Source organism: Candoia aspera, chromosome 5 (genome assembly GCF_035149785.1).
Source record: "Candoia aspera isolate rCanAsp1 chromosome 5, rCanAsp1.hap2, whole genome shotgun sequence".
In the NCBI taxonomy this organism is placed as follows: Eukaryota; Metazoa; Chordata; class Lepidosauria; order Squamata; family Boidae; genus Candoia; species Candoia aspera.
Window position 1 is genome coordinate 94,103,614 of NC_086157.1, and position 25,648 is coordinate 94,129,261.

The 25,648-nt window shown below is 38.1% G+C and overlaps 1 protein-coding gene across 1 annotated transcript in view; it reads left to right on the forward strand.

The window, feature by feature from the left end:
* FLT3 (fms related receptor tyrosine kinase 3) overlaps positions 1 to 25,648 on the forward strand; it is an 80,705-nt gene that overhangs the window by 15,686 nt on the left and 39,371 nt on the right. Inside the window, exons 3-5 of the mRNA XM_063305737.1 lie at positions 9,631 to 9,752; positions 17,555 to 17,763; positions 19,186 to 19,301. Of these exons, the coding sequence (XP_063161807.1) occupies positions 9,631 to 9,752; positions 17,555 to 17,763; positions 19,186 to 19,301 (447 nt within the window). The remainder of the gene's footprint in view (positions 1 to 9,630; positions 9,753 to 17,554; positions 17,764 to 19,185; positions 19,302 to 25,648) is intronic.

Genomic DNA, 25,648 nt, shown 5'->3' on the forward strand with positions numbered 1-25,648 from the left:
ATCCTGAAATGACAAGTTGTATCATTTTATCAATTTTTGAAACATTATTGGTGCTTCATTTTTATTTCTACATAAAAACTTCTATGGAGAGTCAGTTTTTCATACACCTATTGCCAGTGGCAAATAACCAGAGGTCATTGGGTGTCTGATGTTCTTGAGGTCTTGTTACAGAAAGGTTGACATGCTTGGTTTCAAGGGGGAGCAACTTAAGAATAAAGCTCTAAATGGTCACTCCATATACTTGGGTAACTATGCAGCCAGATCATGCTTGATGAGCACTATCTGGGTAAAGGTGGGATAGCTAAAACATTGGTATAAAGTTCTATATCTGAGATCAGATGTTTGCCAGAAGCAAACTGTGACTGGCACAGACTGTCTTGAAACTTGACTGCAAGATAGACCTTCCTAATAGTTAAACCCTGACTTCTGTTTGCTTCTGTTTGCCCTTTAAAAACTCACTTAAGGCTTGGACAAGTTTGATTTTAACTTCTAGATTGACTGCATTTCTAGATGTCCCTCAGCTATGAGTCCTTCCTTTTGAAATTAGAACTCAAACTGGATAAATACACTTTTCCTGCTCCCAAACTCTTAACTCTGACCTATGACTGAACATCTTTAGGAATGAAATCAGCTTACTAGGAATGAATGACTTCTATCAGAAGTGGAAAAATCTTCTATTAGTCTGTGGTGTGTGAACTTAAGACATTCTGCTGTCATTAGGCTTTACAGTGGTACTATTACTAGCATTAAACTAACATTTCTCAAAATCTTTCCCACCAAAGAAGAAACCCTGAAAAAATGTCAGAAAAGAAAGAACACCACTACAGATTGCAAACGAACAACAGAAATTGTGTTTTAAAAAGCACTTTCACCAGGCAAATCTAATCAAGTAGCTTGGTGCAAACATGGCTTAAAGATCAAACATATTTTTTTCCTTCCTTCTGCTTTTCTTTTTCTGGCTTCTAACCATTTTGCATTATTAAGAATTATTTGACAATCAAAAGCTTTCAATTATTTTGTAAAACTTCAGTTGGGTTAATAACAGCATTGCTTCTGTGCATATCAAATTTTTTTATCAATGAATATATTGGTCTCTCCTACAATATATAAAAAGATCCCGAAACTTAATCAGTGGTAATATTGAGCCATACATAAAAGCTGGAAAAAGAAGATATCCTCAGCAAGCAATAAATGGCAGAGGGGAGGAGTAATAAAGCTTAGGGATAGCAGAACTCTTACACAAAAAGCTATAGCTGAATTTTCACATATACAGTCAGCCTTTGACAAAATTGTATAGGTTTATTTTTCAACATTAGACATTTTCAGCTGTTGCTTCATATAAATACAGCTTTGCAGAATACTTACCCCCCCCAAAATGTATTCCTAACAGGTTGATGGTATCTATTTTTTATAAACTATTGTGAGGTTTATGTGAAAAATACAAAAGCATTCTAAAAATGCAAACAGAGCTTTTTGCATAATCCAGTCAGGATCTAGTCAGTACCTGCATGAGTTTACTCCAAGTGGAAAAATGAAATACAGTACACATAATTCAATGTTAAAACGATTAAAGTGCTAGATTGGGATTCTGGCACTGAGGTTCATATACCCATCAGACAGTGGGGCTCACTGGGTGCCACTACACAAAGTAGTGGTGGAGGTAAAATAGGAGGGGATCAACATATAGGCTGCTTGGGGCTGCCAGAGAATGAATGAATATAAATAGAAGCACAAACACACATATGACATTCCTATATGTACCAGGGAAGATGATTTAGCAAAGAATAGATGTATTAATAACAAGTCTGTATTAAGAAATGTTCTTGAGATTTGTTTCTTCAAACTGAATTTTGGCAGTTGTCCCATCGTAAATATTCGCCCATGAAAATATTGCAAGAAACTCACAGAGGAGGGGATAAAGGCTTGACTCTAGTAATGCGGCTTATCTACATCCAACAACTTACTTTTAAACAGAAGAAATAGAAGATGCTGTTCCTGGCAAAAAGCAATATCCCACATATGTTCTGGCAGGGGTGTTAAAAAAATCAAGACAGAAACTGATGGGGTTTCAGTCACATGATCACTGCTGTCATCTTGACTTTTTTATTATTATTATTATATTGTTGTAAAACTTACATAGTACATTATGTTGTTCGGATACCGTGGTATTTATACAATGTTGATGAAAAATTATTAACACTCTAATGTTTACTGTAAATAGTTTAAGCCATTGAGGATTCAATAAAAGAAAGAAATATTATCAATCTTAATTATGGTTTAAAATGTCAGTGTTAATAAGCATAAAAATATTTGGCTTCTTCATCCAGAATTGAATACAACAATAAAGAACCACTGCAAGTTGTATCAAAGTGTTTGTTACGCAATAAATATTTCGGTCTTGAGTTAATTACTTAATATTAAGATCACTACCATATTGTTGCTTAATGTTGTTTATACCTATTGAAAAGGAAAAGAGAAGATAAAACGAAGCAAGTTTGACAGTGTTTAGGATACCAATAGATACAGAAAAAAGAAAAAGAAAGAAAAAAGAAACAGACTATTAGATTTCTAGCTTCCCACTTTTGGTGCATCTGTTAATTTACAATATTTATAAACATTTAGGCCACCTTAAAAGCCAGACTGTAATTGATTATATTTACTATGCTGCATGATGCATAGTATGTATGGGAACCATTCTCCGTTAAGTTTCCTTAAACTTCCATTATGAATATATACTGTTAATTTTGCCATTGCTGCATTTTCTCCAAGTTTAAGTTCCCGATCAGATATTATGGGGATTGTATCTTTCTTCCAGTATTGGGCAAAATTTATTCTCACCACTGTATGTATCTCATTAAATTGTGATGTTTCTTGTTGATTTTTTCCAAAATTATACCTAGTAAGAAAAATTGTGGTTTCATTTCAGATTTAAATTCCAAAATTTTCTGCATTGTACCATGTAGAGGCTTTTTTTACATGTCCACCACATGCAGTAAAGTCATCTTGGCTTTTTTGATGCCCCCTGAGGATGCCCATGGATTCTGGCATTCCATATTAGTCCACCTATTGAAGCCGAGCCTGCTTGCTGCTTTCTCAGTTTCTTGGGATTACTTGGTATATCTTTAGCTAAACAGTCCTGAACTTCTGCTTGGTTTAATACAAAAAATCAGCATCAACATCATCTGGCATCTATTCAAAATCCTTTTCTAAGAAGTAATAGTTATTCTCTTAGGAGCTTACTGTAATTATATTAAGTTAAAATGTTTTAAACTGTATAACCTGCCTTTTTCTTGTTTAAATTTACCTGTTAAATATCTTAACCTATTTCAAATATAATTAAGTGATAGAAATTAACATATAAAGATATTTTACAAAGCTGCAAATACACACACAAATAAATGAACTTTCAAACAATTACCAAAGCAGTAGACATTTTCTGCCATCTTAAACTTACAACTTTTCATTGATAGAACAAGACACTTCCTCAAATCCATTAGAATGGGTGACACACATCCTAAGGCATTATGAATACTGTATAGTTAATTTACTTGAATATATGAAATGTCATGTTCTATGTATTCTCAAACTATACTGTGTGTGTGTGTATGTATTTTCCCTTTGGTTATTCTATCTACATTTAAAAGGTTGCTCATTAATTACTAGGAAGTTGAATTTGATTATTGTTTTTAATCATGTTTTAATGTCTATTGACGGTTACTATTGCATTGGGTAATTGAGGTAAATGCTGTTTCAGATCTTACCAAAACAGCATGAAACAAATTTTATAAATAATAAATATATAAATCATATTCAAAAATTCTTTCTCAAATTCATGGATATTTGGAACCTGTATAGTGATTTGATCAGAAAACTGTGACTTTGGTAAAGTGACTTGAGAAAACAATCATTATGTGATCCAATCTTGCTGATTCTGTAGCGTATTTTCTTGACAAGAAGTCTTATTGAACATAATATCTGGTTAGATCGTATAGGATCGTATTATTGATCTCTCGTTCTCATCAACACACACAAAAATGGCCTTTTGGCTGCTAGATCTCCTTTTAAATAAAGCATCTTGATTTTTTTTTTTTTTTAAAGCATTTTCATGTGTTTCAGCATTTTACCAAATAAATTAATTTACAAGCTGAAACAGCCCATTTTGATATACTGCCTATGGAATAGCTTTGAACATATGAATATATAGGAGGATGCTGTGCATTGACATAGACAATTGGCACATCTAGCTTAGCATTATCTACACAATTCAGCAGCTGCCAGGAAGTGAATTTGGTACCTTCTGTATGACATGCATGTTTTCTACAACTGAGTTACTCATTTGATTCTGGTTTGGATTGTGATCCAGCCACATTTTCAATGTATATGCAAAATATTTTATACATTTGTACATATCTTTTACATATTTATACGTATTAATTCAAACTGAAGTGTGTGTATAGAATTTGGCAGTTAGTTTGAATTTGGAAAAAGAAGGTTTAATAACATATAAATGCATACTAATTTTTTTAAAGGATACAATTAAGGATATGTAATCAGCCTACTTAATAGTGCCAGTGTCACTCATTGTTCATGCTTTGAATCAATTTTTGTTTCATTTATTTTTTAAAAAAATCATATTTGTGAATTTCATAACCAACGTCTAATATTTTGATGATGTTTTTCTCTAATATATCCAATTCCTAGGCAAGTTTTTTCACACATTTGCATTTTTGCCTGAATCTTGCTCCACTTTGTATATTTTGTATGTAACTTTCTCAAATATTACACACACACATGCAATTCATGAGCTGATAAATATTTTGAAAATGAAACTAGTAGAATCTATGAATTGCAGTACGTGTCCATTTGTGATTATTTCTGTTCAGGCAGATCACACTGTATCATTTGAAAAGAATCCAGGTGGGTTTGTTCAACATTCCTAGGCACAATCCGTAAGAATATTCTTCTGTCCAAATCCCATTGAATTGAATGGGACTAGGGAAATGCTAAAAAATACTGCATTAAGAACCCTACAGTGAATATTTCCCACAGCAGTTGGGAACTCACATTCCATGGTGAGTAATTTTGGCCACTGTTTATTAATCCAGATGTAAATAATATATCTCCAAATTTATTTTCTACAAGATTGAAGACCAACATACTTGAAAGGCATTAGGTTTGGAAAAGTTTTATATTGGATTTGAAGCGAGCAAGGATCTCTTGGAAATGTGAGGTTGTTTTTGTTCAGTTTTTTTGTAAGAAAACTGAACACTCGTTCAGTGCATTTGAGAAACAAGAAAATAAAGTTTAGCTGTTCCTGATTTGCAGAACTATGTAAGTCCAAAGAAACAAATGTATTGCAAAAAAAAGTTGGTTAAATGTAAACATAACCTATTTTAAAAATACTGATGCAAGAAGTTTATATACACAATACATATTCATTTTTCATTTCCCACTTATGTTGGTGACAACTTATATCAGGTGGAACACATATTTAGTTTAAGTTCTGGTTTCTTTCCTGCATTAGCATGATACTGTTTAGATTTATTGAAATGCAGATTGGAAAATGCTTGTTCTGGCACTATTCTACTTATGCAAAGTAGAGAATGAGACAGGAAATAAGATTAGGTCAGGGGACAGGTGTGAGAGAAACTCTGAACTTGTTGGAAATCAACAGTCATGTGCTCTTTCAAGTATCTAGTTCTGTTAGGTTAGATCCAGATTTAGTTCTACTTGGAGTATACTCACTGAAATCAATGTGACTCGCATTAGTGATGACTAACTTAATATCATTGATTTAACTAGATCATCATCTATCTACCACTTTTTCATGATTTTTTTTAATCTGTTCAGTCATGTCATGATAATCATACTCAAAGGGGCTAACAACTTAAACAAAATCATAGCTATGTTAAGTCCATGAAAAAGACCAAAATCCACAATTGAGTAAAATCTTTATTAAGACCCAATCAAAATGTCACAAAGAGTGGTTTGTAAACCTTCAGGTTCTTCAAGTCTCCAGTCCAAAACTTAACCCAAATTCTTCAGCCATAGATTTGTAATTTAGAGTCAACCTCAAGGTTCTGATTTTTAGAATGAATGCACTAGTCAGTGGTGAGTATTGTTGGTGAGGTCTCATATAACATTCCATGACAAAGAATAATGACTGACAGCCCCAGCTCTGAAAATATAAAAGCTATCAATCCCAGATTTGAACTAAATGTTTCTCCAGCGTCAGAACTCAAATGAATTCAGGGCACCTGTCCTCTCAGGCCAGGTAGAGGTTGAGTTGGACCAGTGTTTCTCAACCTTGGCAACTTTAAGACATGTGGACTTAGAGTTGAAGTCTACACGTCTTTAAGTTGCCATGGTTGAGAAACGCTGACTTAGACAGAAGAACAGGGACTGGATCTTCTGAGATTCATAGCTCGAGGGCCTAATCTTAAATTGGCTGCAACTCATTTTGGAACTAGAGATATTAAAAGGGGAATAATCAAGATGCCCATGTCAATGAAAGTGCAGCTTTGGAGACCTTACCTCCTTTTCCCTGTACAGCCATCCTTTTTATTGTTTCCTAGCTCCTAGATTAGCTTCAATTTTTTTTTTTACATTTATCAGTCTCTGCTCTATCCCATGTAACTTCTATTTGTTGTGTGCCATGTGAAATTTAAAACAAATGCATTCCCTCCTTTTTAGACTGCCGTCTAGTTTCAGTCCCGTACTCGATAATCTTTTTGCTGGCTGTTTTTTATTTATATCTCTTCTAGACCTGTCTAATATTGGCAACCACACCTGCAGCCTTGCATACTGGAAAGAGAGACTAGTGCAGGAATGCACCACCCTTTTGTGCTTTTTTTTTTCTTTTTTGACAAATCACATTAGCCATTTTCCATCCTTATTTGTCATTCAACTTTTATTCCATTTCTGAGACTACAATAATAATGTTTCTACTTCATTCCATTCTTTATTATTTTCTTTCACTTTGGGTACTTTTTTTGGATTCATTCCTATCATTCTGAGTGTTCTTTTTCCTTATCTAGTAGTAGTGGTAATAGTTCTTCTTAATTTCATCTTTCTTCTATATCTTTCTTCAATTTCTTAAGTTATCTTAGTCTTCTCCAACCTGGTGCCCTCCAAACTTTTCAGAATACAATTTCTACCTATCTGGCAGCACTATCAGTGATCAAGGGTGGTGAGGTTTATAGTCTAAAGCAGGGTTCGTCAACCTTGGCAACTCTAAGCTGTGTGGACTTCAACTCCCAGAATTCCCCAGTGCTGGCTGGGGAATTCTAGGAGTTGAAGTCCACACAGCTTAGAGTTGCCAAGGTTGAGGAACCCTGGTCTAAAGCATCTGAGGGGTCTAGGCCTACCTTTAACCCTGTTTTCTGTTTGTTCAGTTTTTATTCTCACTTCCATGAAGGACATCTCCTTTTATTATCTCCTATTTGTTATCTACCTTTCTCTTTTGTTGCTAATATTTGACTAGTATTTTTGCTTCTTTATTTCATCAAGCATCTTTGCATTACCTTCAGCTAACTTCCCAATACTTTTATATTCCTCTGTATCCCACACCATTTTATTTTTGACCATAAATATTAATAAAATACTGGCTGGAAAAGAGACTTAAATCTCTAAAACTGAATCATTGCTCTGTTCATACTGCTCTGTGTTTGTAATTACTTCCATTACTCTTAGCTTAATTTCTGGATTTAGTACTCCCGATGAAGGCTGGCTTATCTTTTATTGAATCTACTTCCCAAACACTGATACTTCTATCTCATGCAGACTGAAACACCATTCTGTCTGTCTGTCTGTCTATCTATCTATAGTCTATCCTCATCAAATGGGCAAGTTTTCCATCGATCTAGGCTTTCTACCAGCTAAGGAGACAGTTCAAAAATACTAGACTCCACTCCACTCAGTAGTCTATTCTTAGAAAAGAGATGACATTTGTGGCACCTGTAATGAAGTCAATAGACATCATGTTTTCCAGAACAATTTGTGTCAAAATGGGTGGTCTACTGGAATAAGTGAAATCAACTACAATAAATACAGGCCTAAAAGCATGGAGAAGTTGTTTAAAAACGTGTCATGTCATAGGCTAGTGCTCAAGATTTAAAGCAGGCAGTATGTGGAAAACTACCCTAGATGAAGGACAATCGAACAATGGAGAGTCACTCTGAATCTATGAGAATAAAGGGAATTGGAGTTTCACACCGAAGTTTGAATTTCACAAAAGAGGTGAGGATACAAGCAAGACATGAGTGCAGGAGGCATTGTTTTTAAGAAAAGATGTTATTCGAAGCAGTGCTGAAAAGTTCACAGTGCTATTGGTAGTCTTCATTTGTTTACCCTTTTCAGGCTTAAAGAAGGGAGGGAAAGAGAGGGGCAAGGCATACTAGAAGAAGCAATAGAGAGAAAGAGCTGGGAGGGCTGTGAAAGGAGATTATTGTCCTTCAGCCTTAAGTCCAGCATTATAGGTTATGGTAGGGTTGGTGGTTCAGATTTACCTTAAGTGCAACTCTGCCTCTGATTATAGTATTCTTGGCCCAAATCATTTTATCATCTTGGGCTGAGGATGCACATTATTGATTATCCCTCCCTCCCTCCCTCTCTCAGAAGAGGTGATATCCAGCCTTCTCACTAAGCTGCTGGCTTTCTTTTCATAAAATAATTTTTGAGTTTTGAAGTTCCTAAAAATGATCTGTCATCCATAGAGAATATAGCATTATGGTAAACAATCTGCACCTCAGCTACTATTATAATTTTGAATGGATACATGAAATTTTACCAGCAATTTTTATCTAAATAGCTTGTTTCCTTACAGTCATCTATTATGGCCAGGTTCACACTTTCACTGAACTATGGTTTGCTTGATCATGATTGTTGAATAAATCACAAATGGGAGGGATGTATTAAGTGAGATACTGCAGGTTTCAGTCTGGGCCAAGTATTTATCACATTTGCAAATAACACAAAAATATATAGTACATTCAATTCAGAATTATCTTAATGGTTAGAAAAGTGGCCTGACAATAGCAGAATTAAATTTAACAGAGACAAATGTAAAGTTTTAAGGGTGGATATGACAACATTCTTCAAGTATGTATAGTATCTGTAACAAACCAAAGAATGATATTACTTGTTTTCTACCATCTTCGTATATACAACATAGAAGCAAATTCTGTCTAAAATGGTGGAAAGACTTCATAACAGTAAAAAAAAACGGTTCTAGTTGAGGCTGTCCTTTGCCAGATGTTTTCAATGGTGGCTGGATATAGTTGGGGAGGATTTAATCTGGATTCTTGCAATGAGCAGACGGTCATTCAACTGTAAGTTCCCATGAATTGCTATTCTAAAGATGGAGAATGAGGACAAAGACAACTCCAGAGACAGTGAATTATATATCTTGGGAGATACAGATTGAGCCTGGATAGGCATTTTATAATTATTAAAATGCATCTGAAAGTTTTGTAATCTGTTATAGATATCTACTTTACTTACCCAGGAACTTATTAACTGAGAGATACAATTGAATGGGAAAAGGGATGGTGGGAAGAAAAAAAAACCCAAAACATTTGTCATGTTTACTTTTGGATTTCACTCTGCATTTTTTGTTTTCTTTTTTGGCAGCTCTGATCCTTACAGTGATATCCACTGGTGTGATAAGCCAAAGTACATTTGAGATAACTTGCTTTTTAATCAAGCAAAACAGCAATGTTTCAGGAAATTGGGATTCTTCACCTTCTCTCAAGGTAAAGGAATATATGATTACAAAAATACTGGATTAGACCAAACTCTGGGCCATAGGAGGAGTCTGGTAGTATCTTCCTGTTTGTGTTCCCCATCAGCTGATACTGAAGACATAGTGTCCCTGTTATTGAATATAATCTTTAATTCTCAGCTGAAGTAGCTAACCACTGAAATAAATACTGTATTCTACATGAAATGGGCTTACCTGCCACTTAAAGCCCTCTGATGGGCACTGCAACCTTGTCTGGATGTGATTTACTTGCTATAATTACAGACATTCATTCTTGCTTTCACGTGTGTTGGATCTGCCGCTATTCAGTTTCACTGATCCAGTAAGCTGAAGAATCTCAACTTTCAATATTACTTCATTGTGAAAACTATCCAGCCCTTCAATATTTTGATTGCCCATTCCTGCACCTTTCCAAGGGGAAGTAGCCGGAACTATTTGCATTATTCCATTGGATATGGACTCTACCTTCTTGAGGCTTGGGTAGAGAAATGCTGTTTTGGGTGGTGTCTTCTTCTGCCACTAGTTTCTTTCTCTGTCTTCTGTCTTCCAAAGCCACCAAAACAACTGCAGTTCCACAAATACCAGCTCCATAAATTTTTTCACTGTATATACCAGATCCTTTTCTCTAGGGGACAATGTGTCAGGCTTTTATCACCAGTAGATTCTGTCCCCTCTCTTGGCTCATCTGGCTTGCCCCTTGGCTCTGATATAGAAGCAAGGCATTGGTATGGAGACAAATGATTAATGGGTTTCCAGAGGGGTAATTGCCATCATGCTAATCCTTGATCCTTAAGCAATGGCTCTCCTCCCATAGTAGTTGGTGTAGGGAGAAACTACTCAGATTGTCAGGCTTCACAACCTGGATTGGGAGTAAATCTCAGGCCTCCTGACCTTTCATGATTTAGTTGTACTCTGCAATTTGACTTGGCTGAAAACTCTTGGGCAGAGCTCAGTTAGATCTGAATCTTTACTACAGACAAGAATGAAGCCCTACACAATGGTTGATTGCACATTGCTAATGCAAAAATTTCAGAAACACGTATACTATCAGAGATTTTAACACGTGGCTTCATCTTCCCTTCCAAATGAACCGATGCTTGATGTGATGCTTGATGGTTTTGAAGCCAGAAGAGTTGTTGTACATTACCATAATGACCATCTCTGGCCTGAGATCTGCTAGTTCCCACCTTATCCACCCAGCCCTTCCAAAATGCTTATTTCTTTGCTAACTTATAAATGTGGCTTTGTATTTTCCCTTGCCCATTCCTTTTCACTGCTCTTGCTTTTTCTGTGAATGGGGATCAAGCTCTGATGGCTCTTCAATCACTACCTGTCGAAGTACTATAAAACTGGATGTCAGATATTATTTTATCTTTATAATATTTGGAGAGGGAACTTTCATTCTCCTTCAGGCCTTTAATTCTGTGTAGCCCAGGCTGGTTTTATAATCAGGCAGCTGTCTGGAGTGCTGACCTTTGAAGTATTCCTATCATAAGCTATGCATTCAAATGTCTTTTCAGCAACTGATAAAAGACACGAAAATAGCTCATCTTAGCTGTAAAGTTGATATTCCTTCATCTTTTTCTCACTGGCAGCTCATCTGTTTCTACTCTCTCTTGTGGACTTCCTTCTGAGCAATCTTTATCTTACCTTTTTGTGATATTCCACTCTTAATACTCATTGCTATCGAACAGTGGCATTCATTTCACATGCCAGTAAGGTAATGCTCAAGATCCTGCAAGGTAGACTTCAGCAATTCATGAAGCAAGAGTACAAGCTGGGTTTAGAAAAGGCAGAGGAACTAGGGACCAAATTGCCAATATCCGCTGGATCATGGAAAAAGCCAGGGAGTTTCAGAAAAACATATCTTTCTGTTTTATTGACTATTCTAAAGCCTTTGACTGTGTGGACCATAACAAATTGTGGCAAGTTCTTAGCAGTATGGGGATACCAAGTCATCTTGTCTGCCTCCTGAGGAATCTGCATAACGACCAAGTAGCAACGGTAAGAACAGACCACGGAACAACGGACTGGTTTAAGATTGGGAAAGGAGTACGGCAGGGTTGTATACTCTCACCCTACCTATTCAACTTGTACACAGAACACATCATGCAACGTGCTGGGCTTGAGGAATCCAAGGCTGGAGTTAAAATCTCTGGAAGAAACATTAACAATCTCAGATATGCAGATGATACCACTTGGATGGCTGAAAGCGAAGAGGAACTGAGGAGCCTTATGATGAAGCTGAAAGAAGAAAGTGCAAAAGCTGGCTTGCAGCTAAACCTCAAAAAAACCAAGATTATGGCAACCAGCTTGACTGATAACTGGCAAATAGAGGGAGAAAATGTAGAAGCAGTGAAAGACTTTGTATTTCTAGGTGCAAAGATTACTGCAGATGCTGACTGCAATCAGGAAATCAGAAGACGTTTAATCCTTGGGAGAAGAGCAATGACAAATCTCGATAAAATAGTTAAGAGCAGAGACATCACACTGACAACAAAGGTCCGCATAGTTAAAGCAATGGTGTTCCCCGTAGTAACATATGGCTGTGAGAGCTGGACCATAAGGAAGGCTGAGAGAAGGCAGACAGATGCTTTTGAACGGTGGTGTTGGAGGAAAATTCTGAGAGTGCCTTGGACTGCAAGAAGATCAAACCAGTCCATACTCCAGGAAATGAAGCCAGACTGCTCACTTGAGGGAATGATATTAAAGGCAAAACTGAAATACTTTGGCCACATAATGAGAAGACAGGACACCCTGGAGAAGAAGATGATGCTAGGGAAAGTGGAGGGCAAAAGGAAGAGAGGCCAACCAAGGGCAAGATGGATAGATGATATTCTAGAGGTGATGGACTCTTCCCTGGGGGAGCTGGGGGTGTTGACGACCAACAGGAAGCTCTGGCATGGGCTGGTCCATGAAGTCACGAAGAGTTGGAAGCGACTGAATGAATAAACAACAACAAATACTCATTGCCTCCTTTTGCTTCCTGACTTCCATGCCTTTGGTTGAGTGACTTTCTCAAAAACATTGACCTAACCTCTCTACCTGTACTTAAGATTTTGCAGTGAGGTTTCTGTGTGCATGTGAGTGCCGTCAAGTCACCCTTGACTCCTGGTGGCTGCCTGGACAAGTCCCTGCAGTTTTCTTGGCAAAATTTTGGAAGTGGTTTGCCATTGCCTTCTTCCAAGGTCACCAAACTGGCTTCATGTCTAAGGCAGGACTAAAACTCACAATCTCCTGGTTTCTAACCTGGTGCCTTAACCACCCCACCACTCTCTGCAGTGGTTACCACCTTTCATTTGTGCTATTATCCCCTCTTAACATATTTGTTCATCTCTCCCAGGAGTACCCCTGACTTACTGACTCCATTCAGTATCTTAACTATGGTCTAATGTGGCTGAATACATATGGAAAAGAACAGAAGTGTTGTTTGGCTTCATCCTTTATAAATTTATGTTCTTTTCCTCTTGTTTGCTGAAAATAAAACTGCACACTCTACTGATTCACACTAGTTCAGGAAATCATAAATCTTATATCTTTTAATGCTCTACCTCTTCAAACCCAATTCTTTGTGCAATACTTTGCTTCCTTTTTCATGCTAAAATAGAAACCATACCTTGCTTTTTCTTTCTTCCACATTTCTGCCGTGTTTCAGGTGTTCCTCTTCCCAAACTCATTCAGTCTTTTGTTCATTCTTCCTGCCATAGTTTGCTAACTGTCTATCCTAATGTCCTGATGTGGCTCTTCTATATGCCTCCCTTCTCCTTGTTGCATCTCCTTCATCATTATCCCTCCAGTCTGCTGCATAATCAGTATTTTTGGTCACTCTAGACGCTTTGTTCATATTGTCTAGTAGTATATTTACATCATTTAGTGGTCAGAGATGTAGCATTGCAAGGAACTGTATTAAGACATATCAATGGAAAATTTGATTTAACTTTGGTGTGCTCAACCCTTTTCTTAATGAGTACCATAACTGGCTTTGAGTGACAGTTTGTCAGCTGTGCTTCCAAGATGAATAGGATCCAAGCAAAATCAGAATTTGACTAACTTTAATTAAAATGTTTGTTGTTGTTGTTTATTCGTTTAGTCGCTTCCGACTCTTCGTGACTTCATGGACCAGCCCATGCCAGAGCTTCCTGTCAGTCATCGACACCCCCAGCTCCCCCAGGGATGAGTCCGTCACCTCTAGAATTTCACCCATCCATCTTGCCCTTGGTCAGCCCCTCTTCCTTTTGCCTTCCACTCTCCCTAGCATCAGCATCTTCTCCAGGGTGTCCTGTCTTCTCATTATGTGGCCAAAGTATTTCAGTTTTGCCTTTAATATCATTCCCTCAAGTGAACAGTCTGGCTTGATTTCCTGGAGGATGGACTGGTTTGATCTTCTTGCAGTCCAAGGCACTCTCAGAATTTTCCTCCAACACCACAGTTCAAAAGCATCGATCTTCCTTCTCTCAGCCTTCCTTATGGTCCAGCTCTCACAGCCATATGTTACTACGGGGAACACCATTGCTTTAACTATGCGGACCTTTGTTGATGTCTCTGCTCTTAACTATTTTATTGAGATTTGTCATTGCTCTTCTCCCAAGGATGAAGCGTCTTCTGATTTCCTGACTGCAGTCAGCATCTGCAGTAATCTTTGCACCTAGGAATACAAAGTCTTTCACTGCTTCTACATTTTCTCCCTCTATTTGCCAGTTATCAATCAAGCTGGTTGCCATAATCTTGGTTTTTTTGAGGTTTAGCTGCAAGCCAGCTTTTGCACTTTCTTCTTTCAGCTTCATCGTAAGGTTCCTCAGTTCCTCTCGCTTTCAGCCATCCAAGTGGTATCATCTGCATATCTGAGATTGTTAATGTTTTTTCCAGTGATTTTAACTCCAGCCTTGGATTCCTCAAGCCCAGCATGTCGCATGATGTGTTCTGCATACAAGTTGAATAGGTAGGGTGAGAGTATACAGCCCTGCCATACTCCTTTCCCAATCTTAAACCAGTCCGTTGTTCCGTGGTCTGTTCTTACTGTTGCTACTTGGTTGTTATACAGATTCTTCAGGAGGCATACAAGATGACTTGGTATCTCCATACCACTAAGAACTTGCCACAATTTGTTATGGTCCACACAATCAAAGGCTTTAGAATAGTCAATAAAACAGAAAGAGATGTTTTTCTGAAACTCCCTGGCTTTTTCCATTATCCAGCGGATATTGGCAATTTGGTCCTGAGTTCCTCTGCCTTTTCTAAACCCAGCTTGTACATCTGGCAATTCTCGCTCCATGAATTGCTGAAGTCTACCTTGCAGGATCTTGAGCATTACCTTACTGGCATGTGAAATGAGTGCCACTGTTCGATAGTTTGAACATTCTTTAGTGTTTCCCTTTTTTGGTATGGGGATATAAGTTGATTTTTTCCAATCTGGTGGCCATTCTTGTGTTTTCCAAATTTGCTGGCATATAGCATGTATTACCTTAACAGCATCATCTTGCAAGATTTTGAACAGTTCAGCTGGGATGCTGTTGTCTCCTGCTGCCTTGTTATTAGCAATGCTTCTTAAGGCCCATTCAACCTCACTCTTCAGGATGTCTGGCTCTAGCTCACTGACCACACCGTCAAAGCTATCCCCAATATTGTTATCCTTCCTATACAGGTCTTCTGTATATTCCATCTTTGTTTTTGATCATACCCATTTTTGCCTGGAATTTACCTCCAATGTTTCTAATTTTCTGGAAGAGGTCTCTTGTCCTTCCTATTCTATTGTCTTCTTCCACTTCCGCGCATTGCTTGTTTAAAAATAATTCCTTATCTCTTCTGGCTAACCTCTGGAATTTTGCATTTAATTGGGCATATCTCCCCCTATCAATGTTGCCTTTTGCTTTCCTTCTTTCTTGGGCTACTTCTAGTGTCTCAGCAGACAGCCATTTTGCCTTCTTGGTTTTCTCTTTCTTTGGGATGTATTTTGTTGCCACCTCCTGATCAATGTTGCAAACTTCTGTCCAGAGTTCTTCCGGGACCCTATCTACTAAGTCCAGTCCCTTAAATAGATTCTTCACCTCCACTGCATATTCCTTAGGAATATTAGTGAGCTCATATCTAGCTGATCTGTGGGCCTTCCCTAATCTCTTTAGTCTGATCCTAAATTGTGCAAGAAGAAGTTTGTGATCGGAACTACAGTCAGCTCCAGGTCTTGTTTTTACCGACTGTATAGATGTCCGCCACCTTTGGCTGCAAAGGATGTAGTCAATCTGATTTCGGTGTTGTCCATCTGGTGAAGTCCATGTATAAGTCCGTCTCTTAGGTTGTTGGAAGAGAGTGTTTGTTATGCAGGGTGAGTTGTATTGGCAAAATTCTATCAGCCTATGTCCTGCTTCGTTTTGTTCTCTCAGGCCATACTTACCTGTAATTCCAGGTGTCATTTGACTGCCCACCTTAGCATTACAGTCTCCTGTGATGAAAATAACATCTCTTTTATGCGTGTTGTCCAGTAGGTGCTGCAGATCCTCATAGAACTGCTCTACTTCAGCTTCTTCAGCATCTGTGGTTGGGGCGTATATTTGGATCACTGTGATGTTAGATGGCTTGCCCTGAATTCGAATTGAGATCATTCTATCATTTTTTGGATTGTATCCGAGCACTGCTCTAGCCACTTTTCTTTTAATTATGAAGGCTACTCCATTCCTTCTGTGGTCCTCTTGTCCACAGTAGTAGATCTGGTGGTCATTTGATGTGAAGTGGCCCATTCCAGTCCATTTCAGTTCACTGACGCCCAAAATGTCTATCTTTAATCTTGACATCTCACCAATAACCACATCCAATTTGCCCTGGCTCATAGATCTTACATTCCAGGTTCCAATGGTGTGTTGATCCTTAGAACATCGGATTCGCCATTCGCCACCAGCACCGTCGGCCGCTAGCCGTCCTTTCGGCTTTGAGCTAGCTGCGTCATCACGTCTGGGGCTAGTTGAACTCATCCTCTGTTCCTCCCCAGTAGCATTTTGACCATCTTCCGACCTGGGGGTCTCATCTTCCGATGGTATACCGACATATCTCTGGTTGTACTGATCCATTTAGTTTTCACGGCAAGAATACTGGGGTGGGTTGCCATTACCTTCCCCAGGGATCGCATTTAGTCTGACCTCTCTGTCATGACTTTCCCATCTTGGGTGGCCCTTCACGGTTTAGCTCATGGCATCACTGAGGTGCTCAAGCTCCAGCACCACAACAAGGTAACGATCCTTTGCTGAGGAATTTTGTTTGCATCTTCTGATAAATTAAGCATTTGAAATTGCTTTGTACAAAGTCAGATTATTAGCCTATTTCAACATTTCTTCTCCAAGGGTTTCTTCTCACAGCATTTACCAGATCCCCAAAAGGTGTCCTCAGCCTTCACTTCCTGATCAAAATGTCTAATCTCTCTCTTTCTGTATGGGGGGGGGGGGGAGGGAGGGAGAGAGGAAAAGATCTAATTTATTTGGGAAAGGGGGAAGGGAAGACACTTTGGCCCATGCATGAAATTGTACAATAGCCCCAAGAGATTGAAAATGTTTTCAGTCTCTGGTTGCCTTTGATCCGCTTTGTTCTAATTCAGAATTTTCACTGATACAGTTCAGTGTCAGCTACCCTTATTGGCAGTAGCTTCCCAGATCTTTGCCAGAGATTCTTTCATGCAATCAGTTTAACTGGAAATGACAGAACTGAAATCAAATCTGTATGCAAACTATCTTTAAATGTTATTTCTCTAAAAGTAAGATGGATCTTAAATAGTCCAGTACAATAAACATTTATTTTCTATCTCTTACAAAGCAGATGCAAGATAATGCTGAAGATCTCCAGTGTTCCTTGAGTACTCAAAATGTTGACAATGTCTATGAAACAACAAAAGTTATAGAAGTTGGTGTGCTTGAAAATGTCAGATTAAAAGCAATATTAAATATTTCAGAGGACATCATCTGCCATTGGGTTTTTAAAGAGATCCAGACCAAGTGTAATTCCTCTCTGGATTTGGAGAAGCGGTAAGCAAAGAACAGACAAAACAAATTAAAAAAAGGAAGAGCAAAAAATAATATTTGTTCCACTTCAGGAAACTGATAATCACATGAACCTCCAGCAAAAGCTCAAATGAGCAGCTGCAATTTTTTGTGTACATGAATTTCCTTCTTAGTAATTTGTATTATTAAAGATGTGGGCAACTGGATAGTTGCTTGCCTCTTCAGAAGTAACACTACTCCTGAGTCAGGAGTTCTCTTGCAAGTCCCTTCTTTGACATATAGCTCTAATATTCAACACTGAATCCTTCTTAACTTTTCCTAATACTCCATGTCTGTTCCCCTCATTTGTCCTAATTCATGCTGGCAGAGCAGAATTGAAGGCAGAGCACTATGCTTCATCAGTGAATGGGAAGGAGGGAAGGGTCCCTAATTTTCCACTGCAAGCAACTGGTCCTCCCTTAATTCCTACTATTATACTGGGCAGAGTTGAAGAGCCAGAAAGTTTTGGATTCCTATGGATCCAAATCCTCACCTAATCTTTCAATGCAACATTCTAATTCCCAAGTTTCATATACCCCTTTCTTTCTCTGACATCAAAGCTCCATTGCTGGAAGAGGATTCAGAGGCTAATGGAAGAAATTGGAGATCAAATTTCCTTGTCCAGAATTCAAAAGGGGAATCCTCCCAAAATATTCATATGTCCCTGGATGTCTTCCCAAACAACATAAGACTGCACCCTTAACTTATAAATAACAGTAACATCTGTTAACTATATGCCATTTAGCCTACTACTGTATTCCATTGGGAGAGCCTCTCAGAGATCATGTCCTACATTACAAGTGACATCATTGCTAGGTAGGAATAGATTTAACTCTCAGTCAGCCATGTTCACTGGCTGAACCTGGGCCAGTTGCTAGATAAAATGGAAGGGAGGGGGGAGGGGAGGGAGAAGCACCAAGTACATTGCCATTAGCTCTTCCATGGACTGCAAACAAAATAAACTTGAGGTGAGTGAGTTAAAGAATGTGGTGTCTAATCTCTGACAAACCACTTTGAGTTATCTGCTAAAAATCACAGAAATAGACTCTGCTAAGTGTTAACCTGCAGTTAGAACTATGCTGCTTGTGTCAGTCTGCCAGTCTTTCCAAATGGTGTTGCATATTGAAACTAAAAGCATGACCCCTTCCTCTTCTGGGGATGAGCAAGAAGCCACTATTGTTTGGAGGTGCAGGAGAATTCAGGAACTTCCAGAGAAGTGTAAGTAGAGAAGAGAAGCCACTCTGGCTAACCTACTGTAATTCCTTAGGATGATTCGTGAAATGGTTTATCTGGTCTGAATGCAAGGTTTTGTTTCCTTTCTGTTTGTTGTCGTGTTGGCCTACTTCCTCCCACTGAAGTTTCTTCATAATTATGTTATAAAGGAAGTCTTGTTTTCTGTCTCAACAGGCATGTCATTTCAGTGGAGTTCCCAAGGATCAAAGAAACTCAGGGGGGAAATCACACACTGTTAATTACAACTGAAACCAGCAACTTCACTATAGTATTTACATTCTATATAAGAAGTAAGTATGACCCATGGAGGCTGGGTGATTTCATGTCTCTCTTTACAAACAGAACACCTTCCCAGCTAAAACCTTTTAAGTGCAAACCTAACAAAAGTCTTTAAAACTGTTTATTTAATACCATATAAAATCAATAAAATGTACCATGATTCTCATGTTATTGTTGGAGACTTCATTTAGAGTAGATTCTCCTCATATTTTAGTCATATATAAAGATTAATTTATTCTGGAATAATGTCATGTTATAATTAGCAAAGGACAAGTTATCAATGGCTAGGGTAGCCTAATGTTATTTTTCTTGCTATTTGAAAATACAGAATTTGTAGATTTATAGGTTGTATTAATTTTACTAAGAGTGGCTAAATATTAATAGCCAAGCACTGGAAAGCAAAAAACAGACTTAAATTTATGGTTAGTATTGGAAAATATAGGCATTAGCATGGCTTGTAAAGTTAACTGATTTTGTTCAAGCTCAACAGATTGATGATGTAAAGCTTGTTATTATTTATCAACTTTTGCAATGATAAATTTCAGAATATGATGCAGCCAAATATACTTTATAGTTTATGTAAACTATAGTTTTTAGTTATGAATATTCGTGTTTTATTCTGTGTATTTACTATGCATTTTTTCTGTAGGAACTTGTTATATAGTTATAGGTATCTTCATCCTTTAAAAAAAAATAGAACACACACAGGCAGAAAACCTTCTGAAAGGTTGTCTGGGAACTGTTCCCTGTTTGAAGAGCTGTTCAGTCCAAGGGTCCCACCAAAGGTTTTTATTGTGTAACCATCCTGCATCATTCATGAAATTTTACCACTAGATTTGCGAATACCTTTTCCCACTGCTTGTTCATTTTTCTTTCTGCAAGATAAAGGCAGACCTCCACAGTGCCTTTGGACTGGTAGCACTTAGGTGCTATCAGCCTGAAAGCACTCCAGGTCAAAGTTAAAGAAAATAGAAGAGAACAGAGGCTTTGAAGTTTCCCATCATTTACAGTTACCTCCTGGGCAGCAGATGAAACAGAACACACATTCTGTACCTGTCACTTGCATATCTACTCATATGGAATATGAATATGAATATTTTTATTACAATCACTGACCAGAATTACAAACAAAAACACATTAAGAATAAAAATAAAGTAAAAACAAAACAAGATAAAATTAAAATTGGTTGTGGGCTCATCAGTGGGTAATAAAAGTCTGCCTAATTTTACAGGCAGTATTACTAAATTTAGGTACGTTCAAGGAGACTGAATCATACCGATCTGATAAAAACAACTGTATGTAAAAAAGATCAGAATTTCCCGGGTGTTTTACCAGGTAAAGAATTATAAGGCGGGTGATTGAGACCTTATAGGGGGTACAGTATAGCAGGGCATGAGCTGTAGTTTCAGCAGCCCCTTGTCCACAGTTTCATCTCATAAGGGACTTTCTTGTATTAGCCCTCCAAAACTGCTATGGGGAGAGCATTGAAGTGTGATAAAGCTGGTGCTTTTTGGAATTTGGAAACAGTTATGCAGTATAAGTATCTTGCTGGTTTGTAAAAAGGGGCTTGACTGCTCAAACAAACATTCTTAGGTAAAGCAGACTGGTTCCTGGGCTTCCAGGTCTTTGATAATGTTTAAGTGCACTGAGTGCACGCTCATAACCCATCATTAGGAACACCTCCCTTGAAAAGCCGAAATGTTGAAGTTTTTGTGAGATTGTCCTGAACCATATTGATTTGTAATTGTCCTCATTAAGGAAAGGACTCAAACCTGTGGGAAAGAACAGTAACTTCAACCAATGTGCTATGATACAGGTCCATGCACCTGTTTCAACTTTAGACAGCGCTGCCTCCTCCTTGATACTACATGTGGAAAGCAAGGGGCTACCTGGAATATAGCCCTTAGGAATTTAGATTGGACACTTTCAAGAGGAGTAGAGGAGTGTAGGATCCTAGCTGGGCACCAAAAAGTAATTGTGCATGAGCCTGTCACTTGCTCATAGTCTTCTCTATCAAGATGGCATGTATTACATTTCTACTTCATTATAATCATTATTTCTACATTTGGGTGTCTACATATAAATTAGATAAATTGCATCCCCTTTGGCATGTCCTTTTCTTGGATAATACATTAATAGCTCCGTAGACAAGGGTTATTCTGACTGATATTCAAAAGAGGGATAAAAGGGTAGAAATGATGAACATATGGTTGTGCCTAACTTTGAAACATTAAACTGTTTTGGATTCAGTCCCCTTGAAAACTTTCTCCTTTCCTTTTATTTATTATCCACCTTCCATGATAGTTCTATTATTGTGGGCTATTTCCCCATGCTGCTCATCACTTTAAAGCTAGAGCAGTTACAAACTTCTTAAGGAAAAGCTCTGAAATGCTTTGAGTCAATTCATGTCTCCCCGAAGTTTAAAATATCAAACTGACATGCTGGTGGTGCTGGGACACTTCTAAGCCTCCCTGAATCACAGGATTGACTGGTAGTTCTCTGAATGAGCTGTGATCTGTCAACCAGAGTTTCTGATTCCCAGTTGTTTGACCCTAGCAACAGTGCCAAAAGCCACCATGCCACTTAAATTAGGCTGATAAAATGAAGATAACCAAGAATGGTGCTTTTGTATGAGCAAACTCTGTACTGAAAACAAAAGAACAACTTGTTGTTCCTTAATTCTAAACATAGGTTTTTCCCCTCCCCACCCCTGTTTTGTACTTGACAAATTGGTAACTTGTGTAAAAATAGTAGCTCATGGAACTTTGCTGTCTTTTCAGTCCTTATTGTAAAAAAATGAGGCAATTAAAAAAAATTATTAACATTGTTTCCGCTTTTTAAAAATGACAAGAGAGTCAGCTAATTGGGCAGGAGCTTATATTTAAGAATATAAGAATCAGGGAGCAAAAGGCTAATATTGAAATTCTAGGGGAGTTGCCCATCTAGATGGCAGCATCTAGCTGACTTTGGCTGATTTCCAAAACCTAAGCAGGTCTGGGCCTTGTTAGAATTGGAGAAAATCTACCAGAAAATCTCAGGGCTGTAGGCTGGACCAGGAAATTGGGGTGGGGGTGGGGGCAATGCAAAACACTTTTATACTGTTGCCAAGAAAGCTACATGTTCATGAACTCACAAGGAGCTGAACTCAACTGGAAGACTTTAGTTTTTGAATCAGAAATTATCCCTGTTCATCTGCTGACATTTTTCTATGGTCTTTCCAGCTTTTACACTATTCAGGAAAGGGGGGGGAAAAAAACAGGGAACACAAAACTATTGATACCCAGAGCAGGACTCCTTGCACAAAATGGCCCTTATCTCCAAAACTTGAAGATAAAGACATGAAAGACCCTTGCTGAAATCAGACCATGTGCAATTGACTCCAAGGGCCAAGACAGATGCAGTGCAGATCCATCAGGGAGAAAAAATGTCTGTTATTTTAAACTTTGAAGAGTTTGGCAGAGCAGATTGCACTAGCGGAAAAACTACCATCACATAAGCATTGATGAGTGGGGTAACTGAGGTGGGTAGTGGGGGGATGCATGGATTCTCTTCCTCTAAGCTCCAACTCCCCACTTCCTTCCAAGGCATTACTTTAAACTGAAATGTTAAGCTAGATAAAATAAACATGAAGATCATACAATTTACTTTCAGTAATCTAAGATGTGCTATAAGGCTCCCTCCAGATCTGTTGGAACAGCACTTCCACAATTCCTGGCCAGCATAGCAATTGGCCCTCTAGTGCATCTGGGGGTGCAGTTTGGGGAAGTCTGCTGAAATAAGAATTAGGACATAGTAATAGTCTTACACAGTTCTGCTCTTGATAGAAATTGAACACTACAATTTGATCCCCCCTACTCCACACATCCAAATGAGAAACTGAGATGAAGGTCCTCTTTGCAACATGCCTAGGCACTTTGATTCACCCTTTGCACAAGCTGGCAAACAAAGAAGGAAGCTGCCCTATTAACTATGGTTTCCAATGAACTCCATTTGGAAATCATGGTTAACAACTGGAACAGACTGGGCTGTGAAGACAACTTCGTTCTATGGCTTAGTATCTTGATTTATTCTGAACTGTTAACTATTGTTTCTTGATTGAGATGAAGCCTGAAATTGTTCTTAAAAGGTTCCTGACTTCTTCAGTTACTCAGAAGGCTATTTAATCAAATGACTTGTTTATACTGCAGCTTATACATTTATTCATATTTATTTATTAAATTTGTACCTGCGTGACTAAACACAGCCAATTATCTTCACTGAGAAAAAGTATCTGTATCACATCTGTATTTCTCCCTCCCAGCATGGCCAATAATTGTTTAAAAAGCAGGATCTTTAGCAGAGAGGGAGGGAAGAAATGTGGTTAATGTTGGATACTAATTTATCTAATGTTCTACTTTTTAACTAATACTCAAGTTAAAGTTTGGTTATCATTCAAAATTCACAGTTCTCTTAATTTTTTCATAGCAGTGCTAATTTCTTGCTTTTAGAAAAAGTGTATTGTGCTGACCTGCATAAAAATGTTCATGAAAATAATGTACAAAATGTATTATTTTAGAGAGAATGATTTGTAAAAACAATATAGATTAGGCAAATTGAACTGTAAGTGCACATATCAGAAGACATGGATACCAAAATAAGTAGACACTGGAATGCATACTGAGGGGGGAAAACTCTCAGGTTCAATAAATTGAACTTGACAGATTCAAAGAAATGATGGGAGAAGCAGATGGATGGATGGATGCATGCATGCATTGGGAATGGTAAAATAAGAAGAGGTAGGCTCAGTAATGAATGGATGCTGAATGCTCAGCTAAATGCAGAAGCAAGAGGACAGCATGAAAGAAATACATGGTGGTTTGGTCATATAGAGAGAATGAATGAGATTTGAATTACAAAGCAAATACACCCAAGGGGAAGCCCTAGAAAGTCATGCTTGGACGGGATTGATGAGATCCTCAAAAAGTGAGAGCTGAGAAGTTGAAGTAACAAAAGGCAATGTATGAAGAAGTATATGGGCATGATAGAAGCAAAGATGTTTTGTAAAGGTAGAAAGATATGGAGAGGCAACCCAAATGACCAGAGGGCTTGAACCTCCGTATGAAGACAGAATGCAATAGTTGGAGCTGTTTAGCTTAGAGATTACAAGGAAATATGATTAAGGTTTATAGAATTACACATAGTAAGGAAAGGGAAAATAGAAGTATTGCTTCATCTTCAAGTAAAGGTCATCCAATTAAAATGATTAATAGAAGATTTAAGACTGATAACAGGAAATATTTCTTTACACAATTTGTAATCAACCTGTTGAATATACTGCCACAAGATAAGGTGTTGCTAGTTTAGATGTCTTCAAAAGGGGTCTAGATAAATTCCTAGAGGACAAATCTGTCAATGATGACTGGACACAACAATGGGAAAGGAGGGCAGCCTTGAGGTTTATTTGTGGGGTTTCCTAGATGAACGCTGGCTAGATGAGTCTAGGACTGATCCAGCAGTCTTTTCTCATGTTCTCAAGCGCTTTACAATTTCAGTGGCATTTCTGCTCTTTCTGGGGTTATAATCGATGTGCAATTATCTATGATGGAGGGTGTGGTGGACACCCTGACACTAATTAAGCAGCCAATGAGTTTTATCACTTCAGCCAACTCCGTACCTATCAGAACTCCTCTGGAGCTGCATGACTTACTTTGCTTTGGCCTTTAATTGGTTTCCCTGCTCTCACCTTCTTTCATATGGCCAGCCATAAACCTTTCTTCTCTCTCTGTCTCTCTCCCCCTTGTACCAGTGGAATATTCTATTGTCTTGTGCTGGTGCTGCCAACACAACCATAAGTTCAGCTCACTTCTTCCCTACGCTACACGTGGGAGCAGCCTGGTGTTTACAATATCTCATTGTGCCAAGCTACTCCTTCTGATAACGAATGTGGATTATTGAAAGCAAGCCTCAATTTGGAAACAATTGAGTCCTGCCAGTAATTCAAGGTCCAAGGTTAACAAACAGCTATGCCAGCCTTTGAGCACCTGAAAACCAATTACCAGAAGAGACTAAGGTGCACCAACCTGCAAACTCAAGTCCCAGTCTTGCCCTGAATATATTAAATATATTTTGCCCACTGAAGAATTTGCCAATCAGCCATGGCAACCCTGATGGCACCCCACAAAACCTTGTGATGAGAGGCAACAAGCTGCATCACACCATAATGGCAAATCTGTACTCATTCTTCAGTCAAATAAATCCTGGCTGCCCAGAAAACAGTAGAAAACAACTTTTTAAATAGTTTTCGAACTGAATACATTTTCTTCATTGATTTGTGAGCAGTATAGAGGCTGGTATGCTGACCTGAATCATGCCACTTTT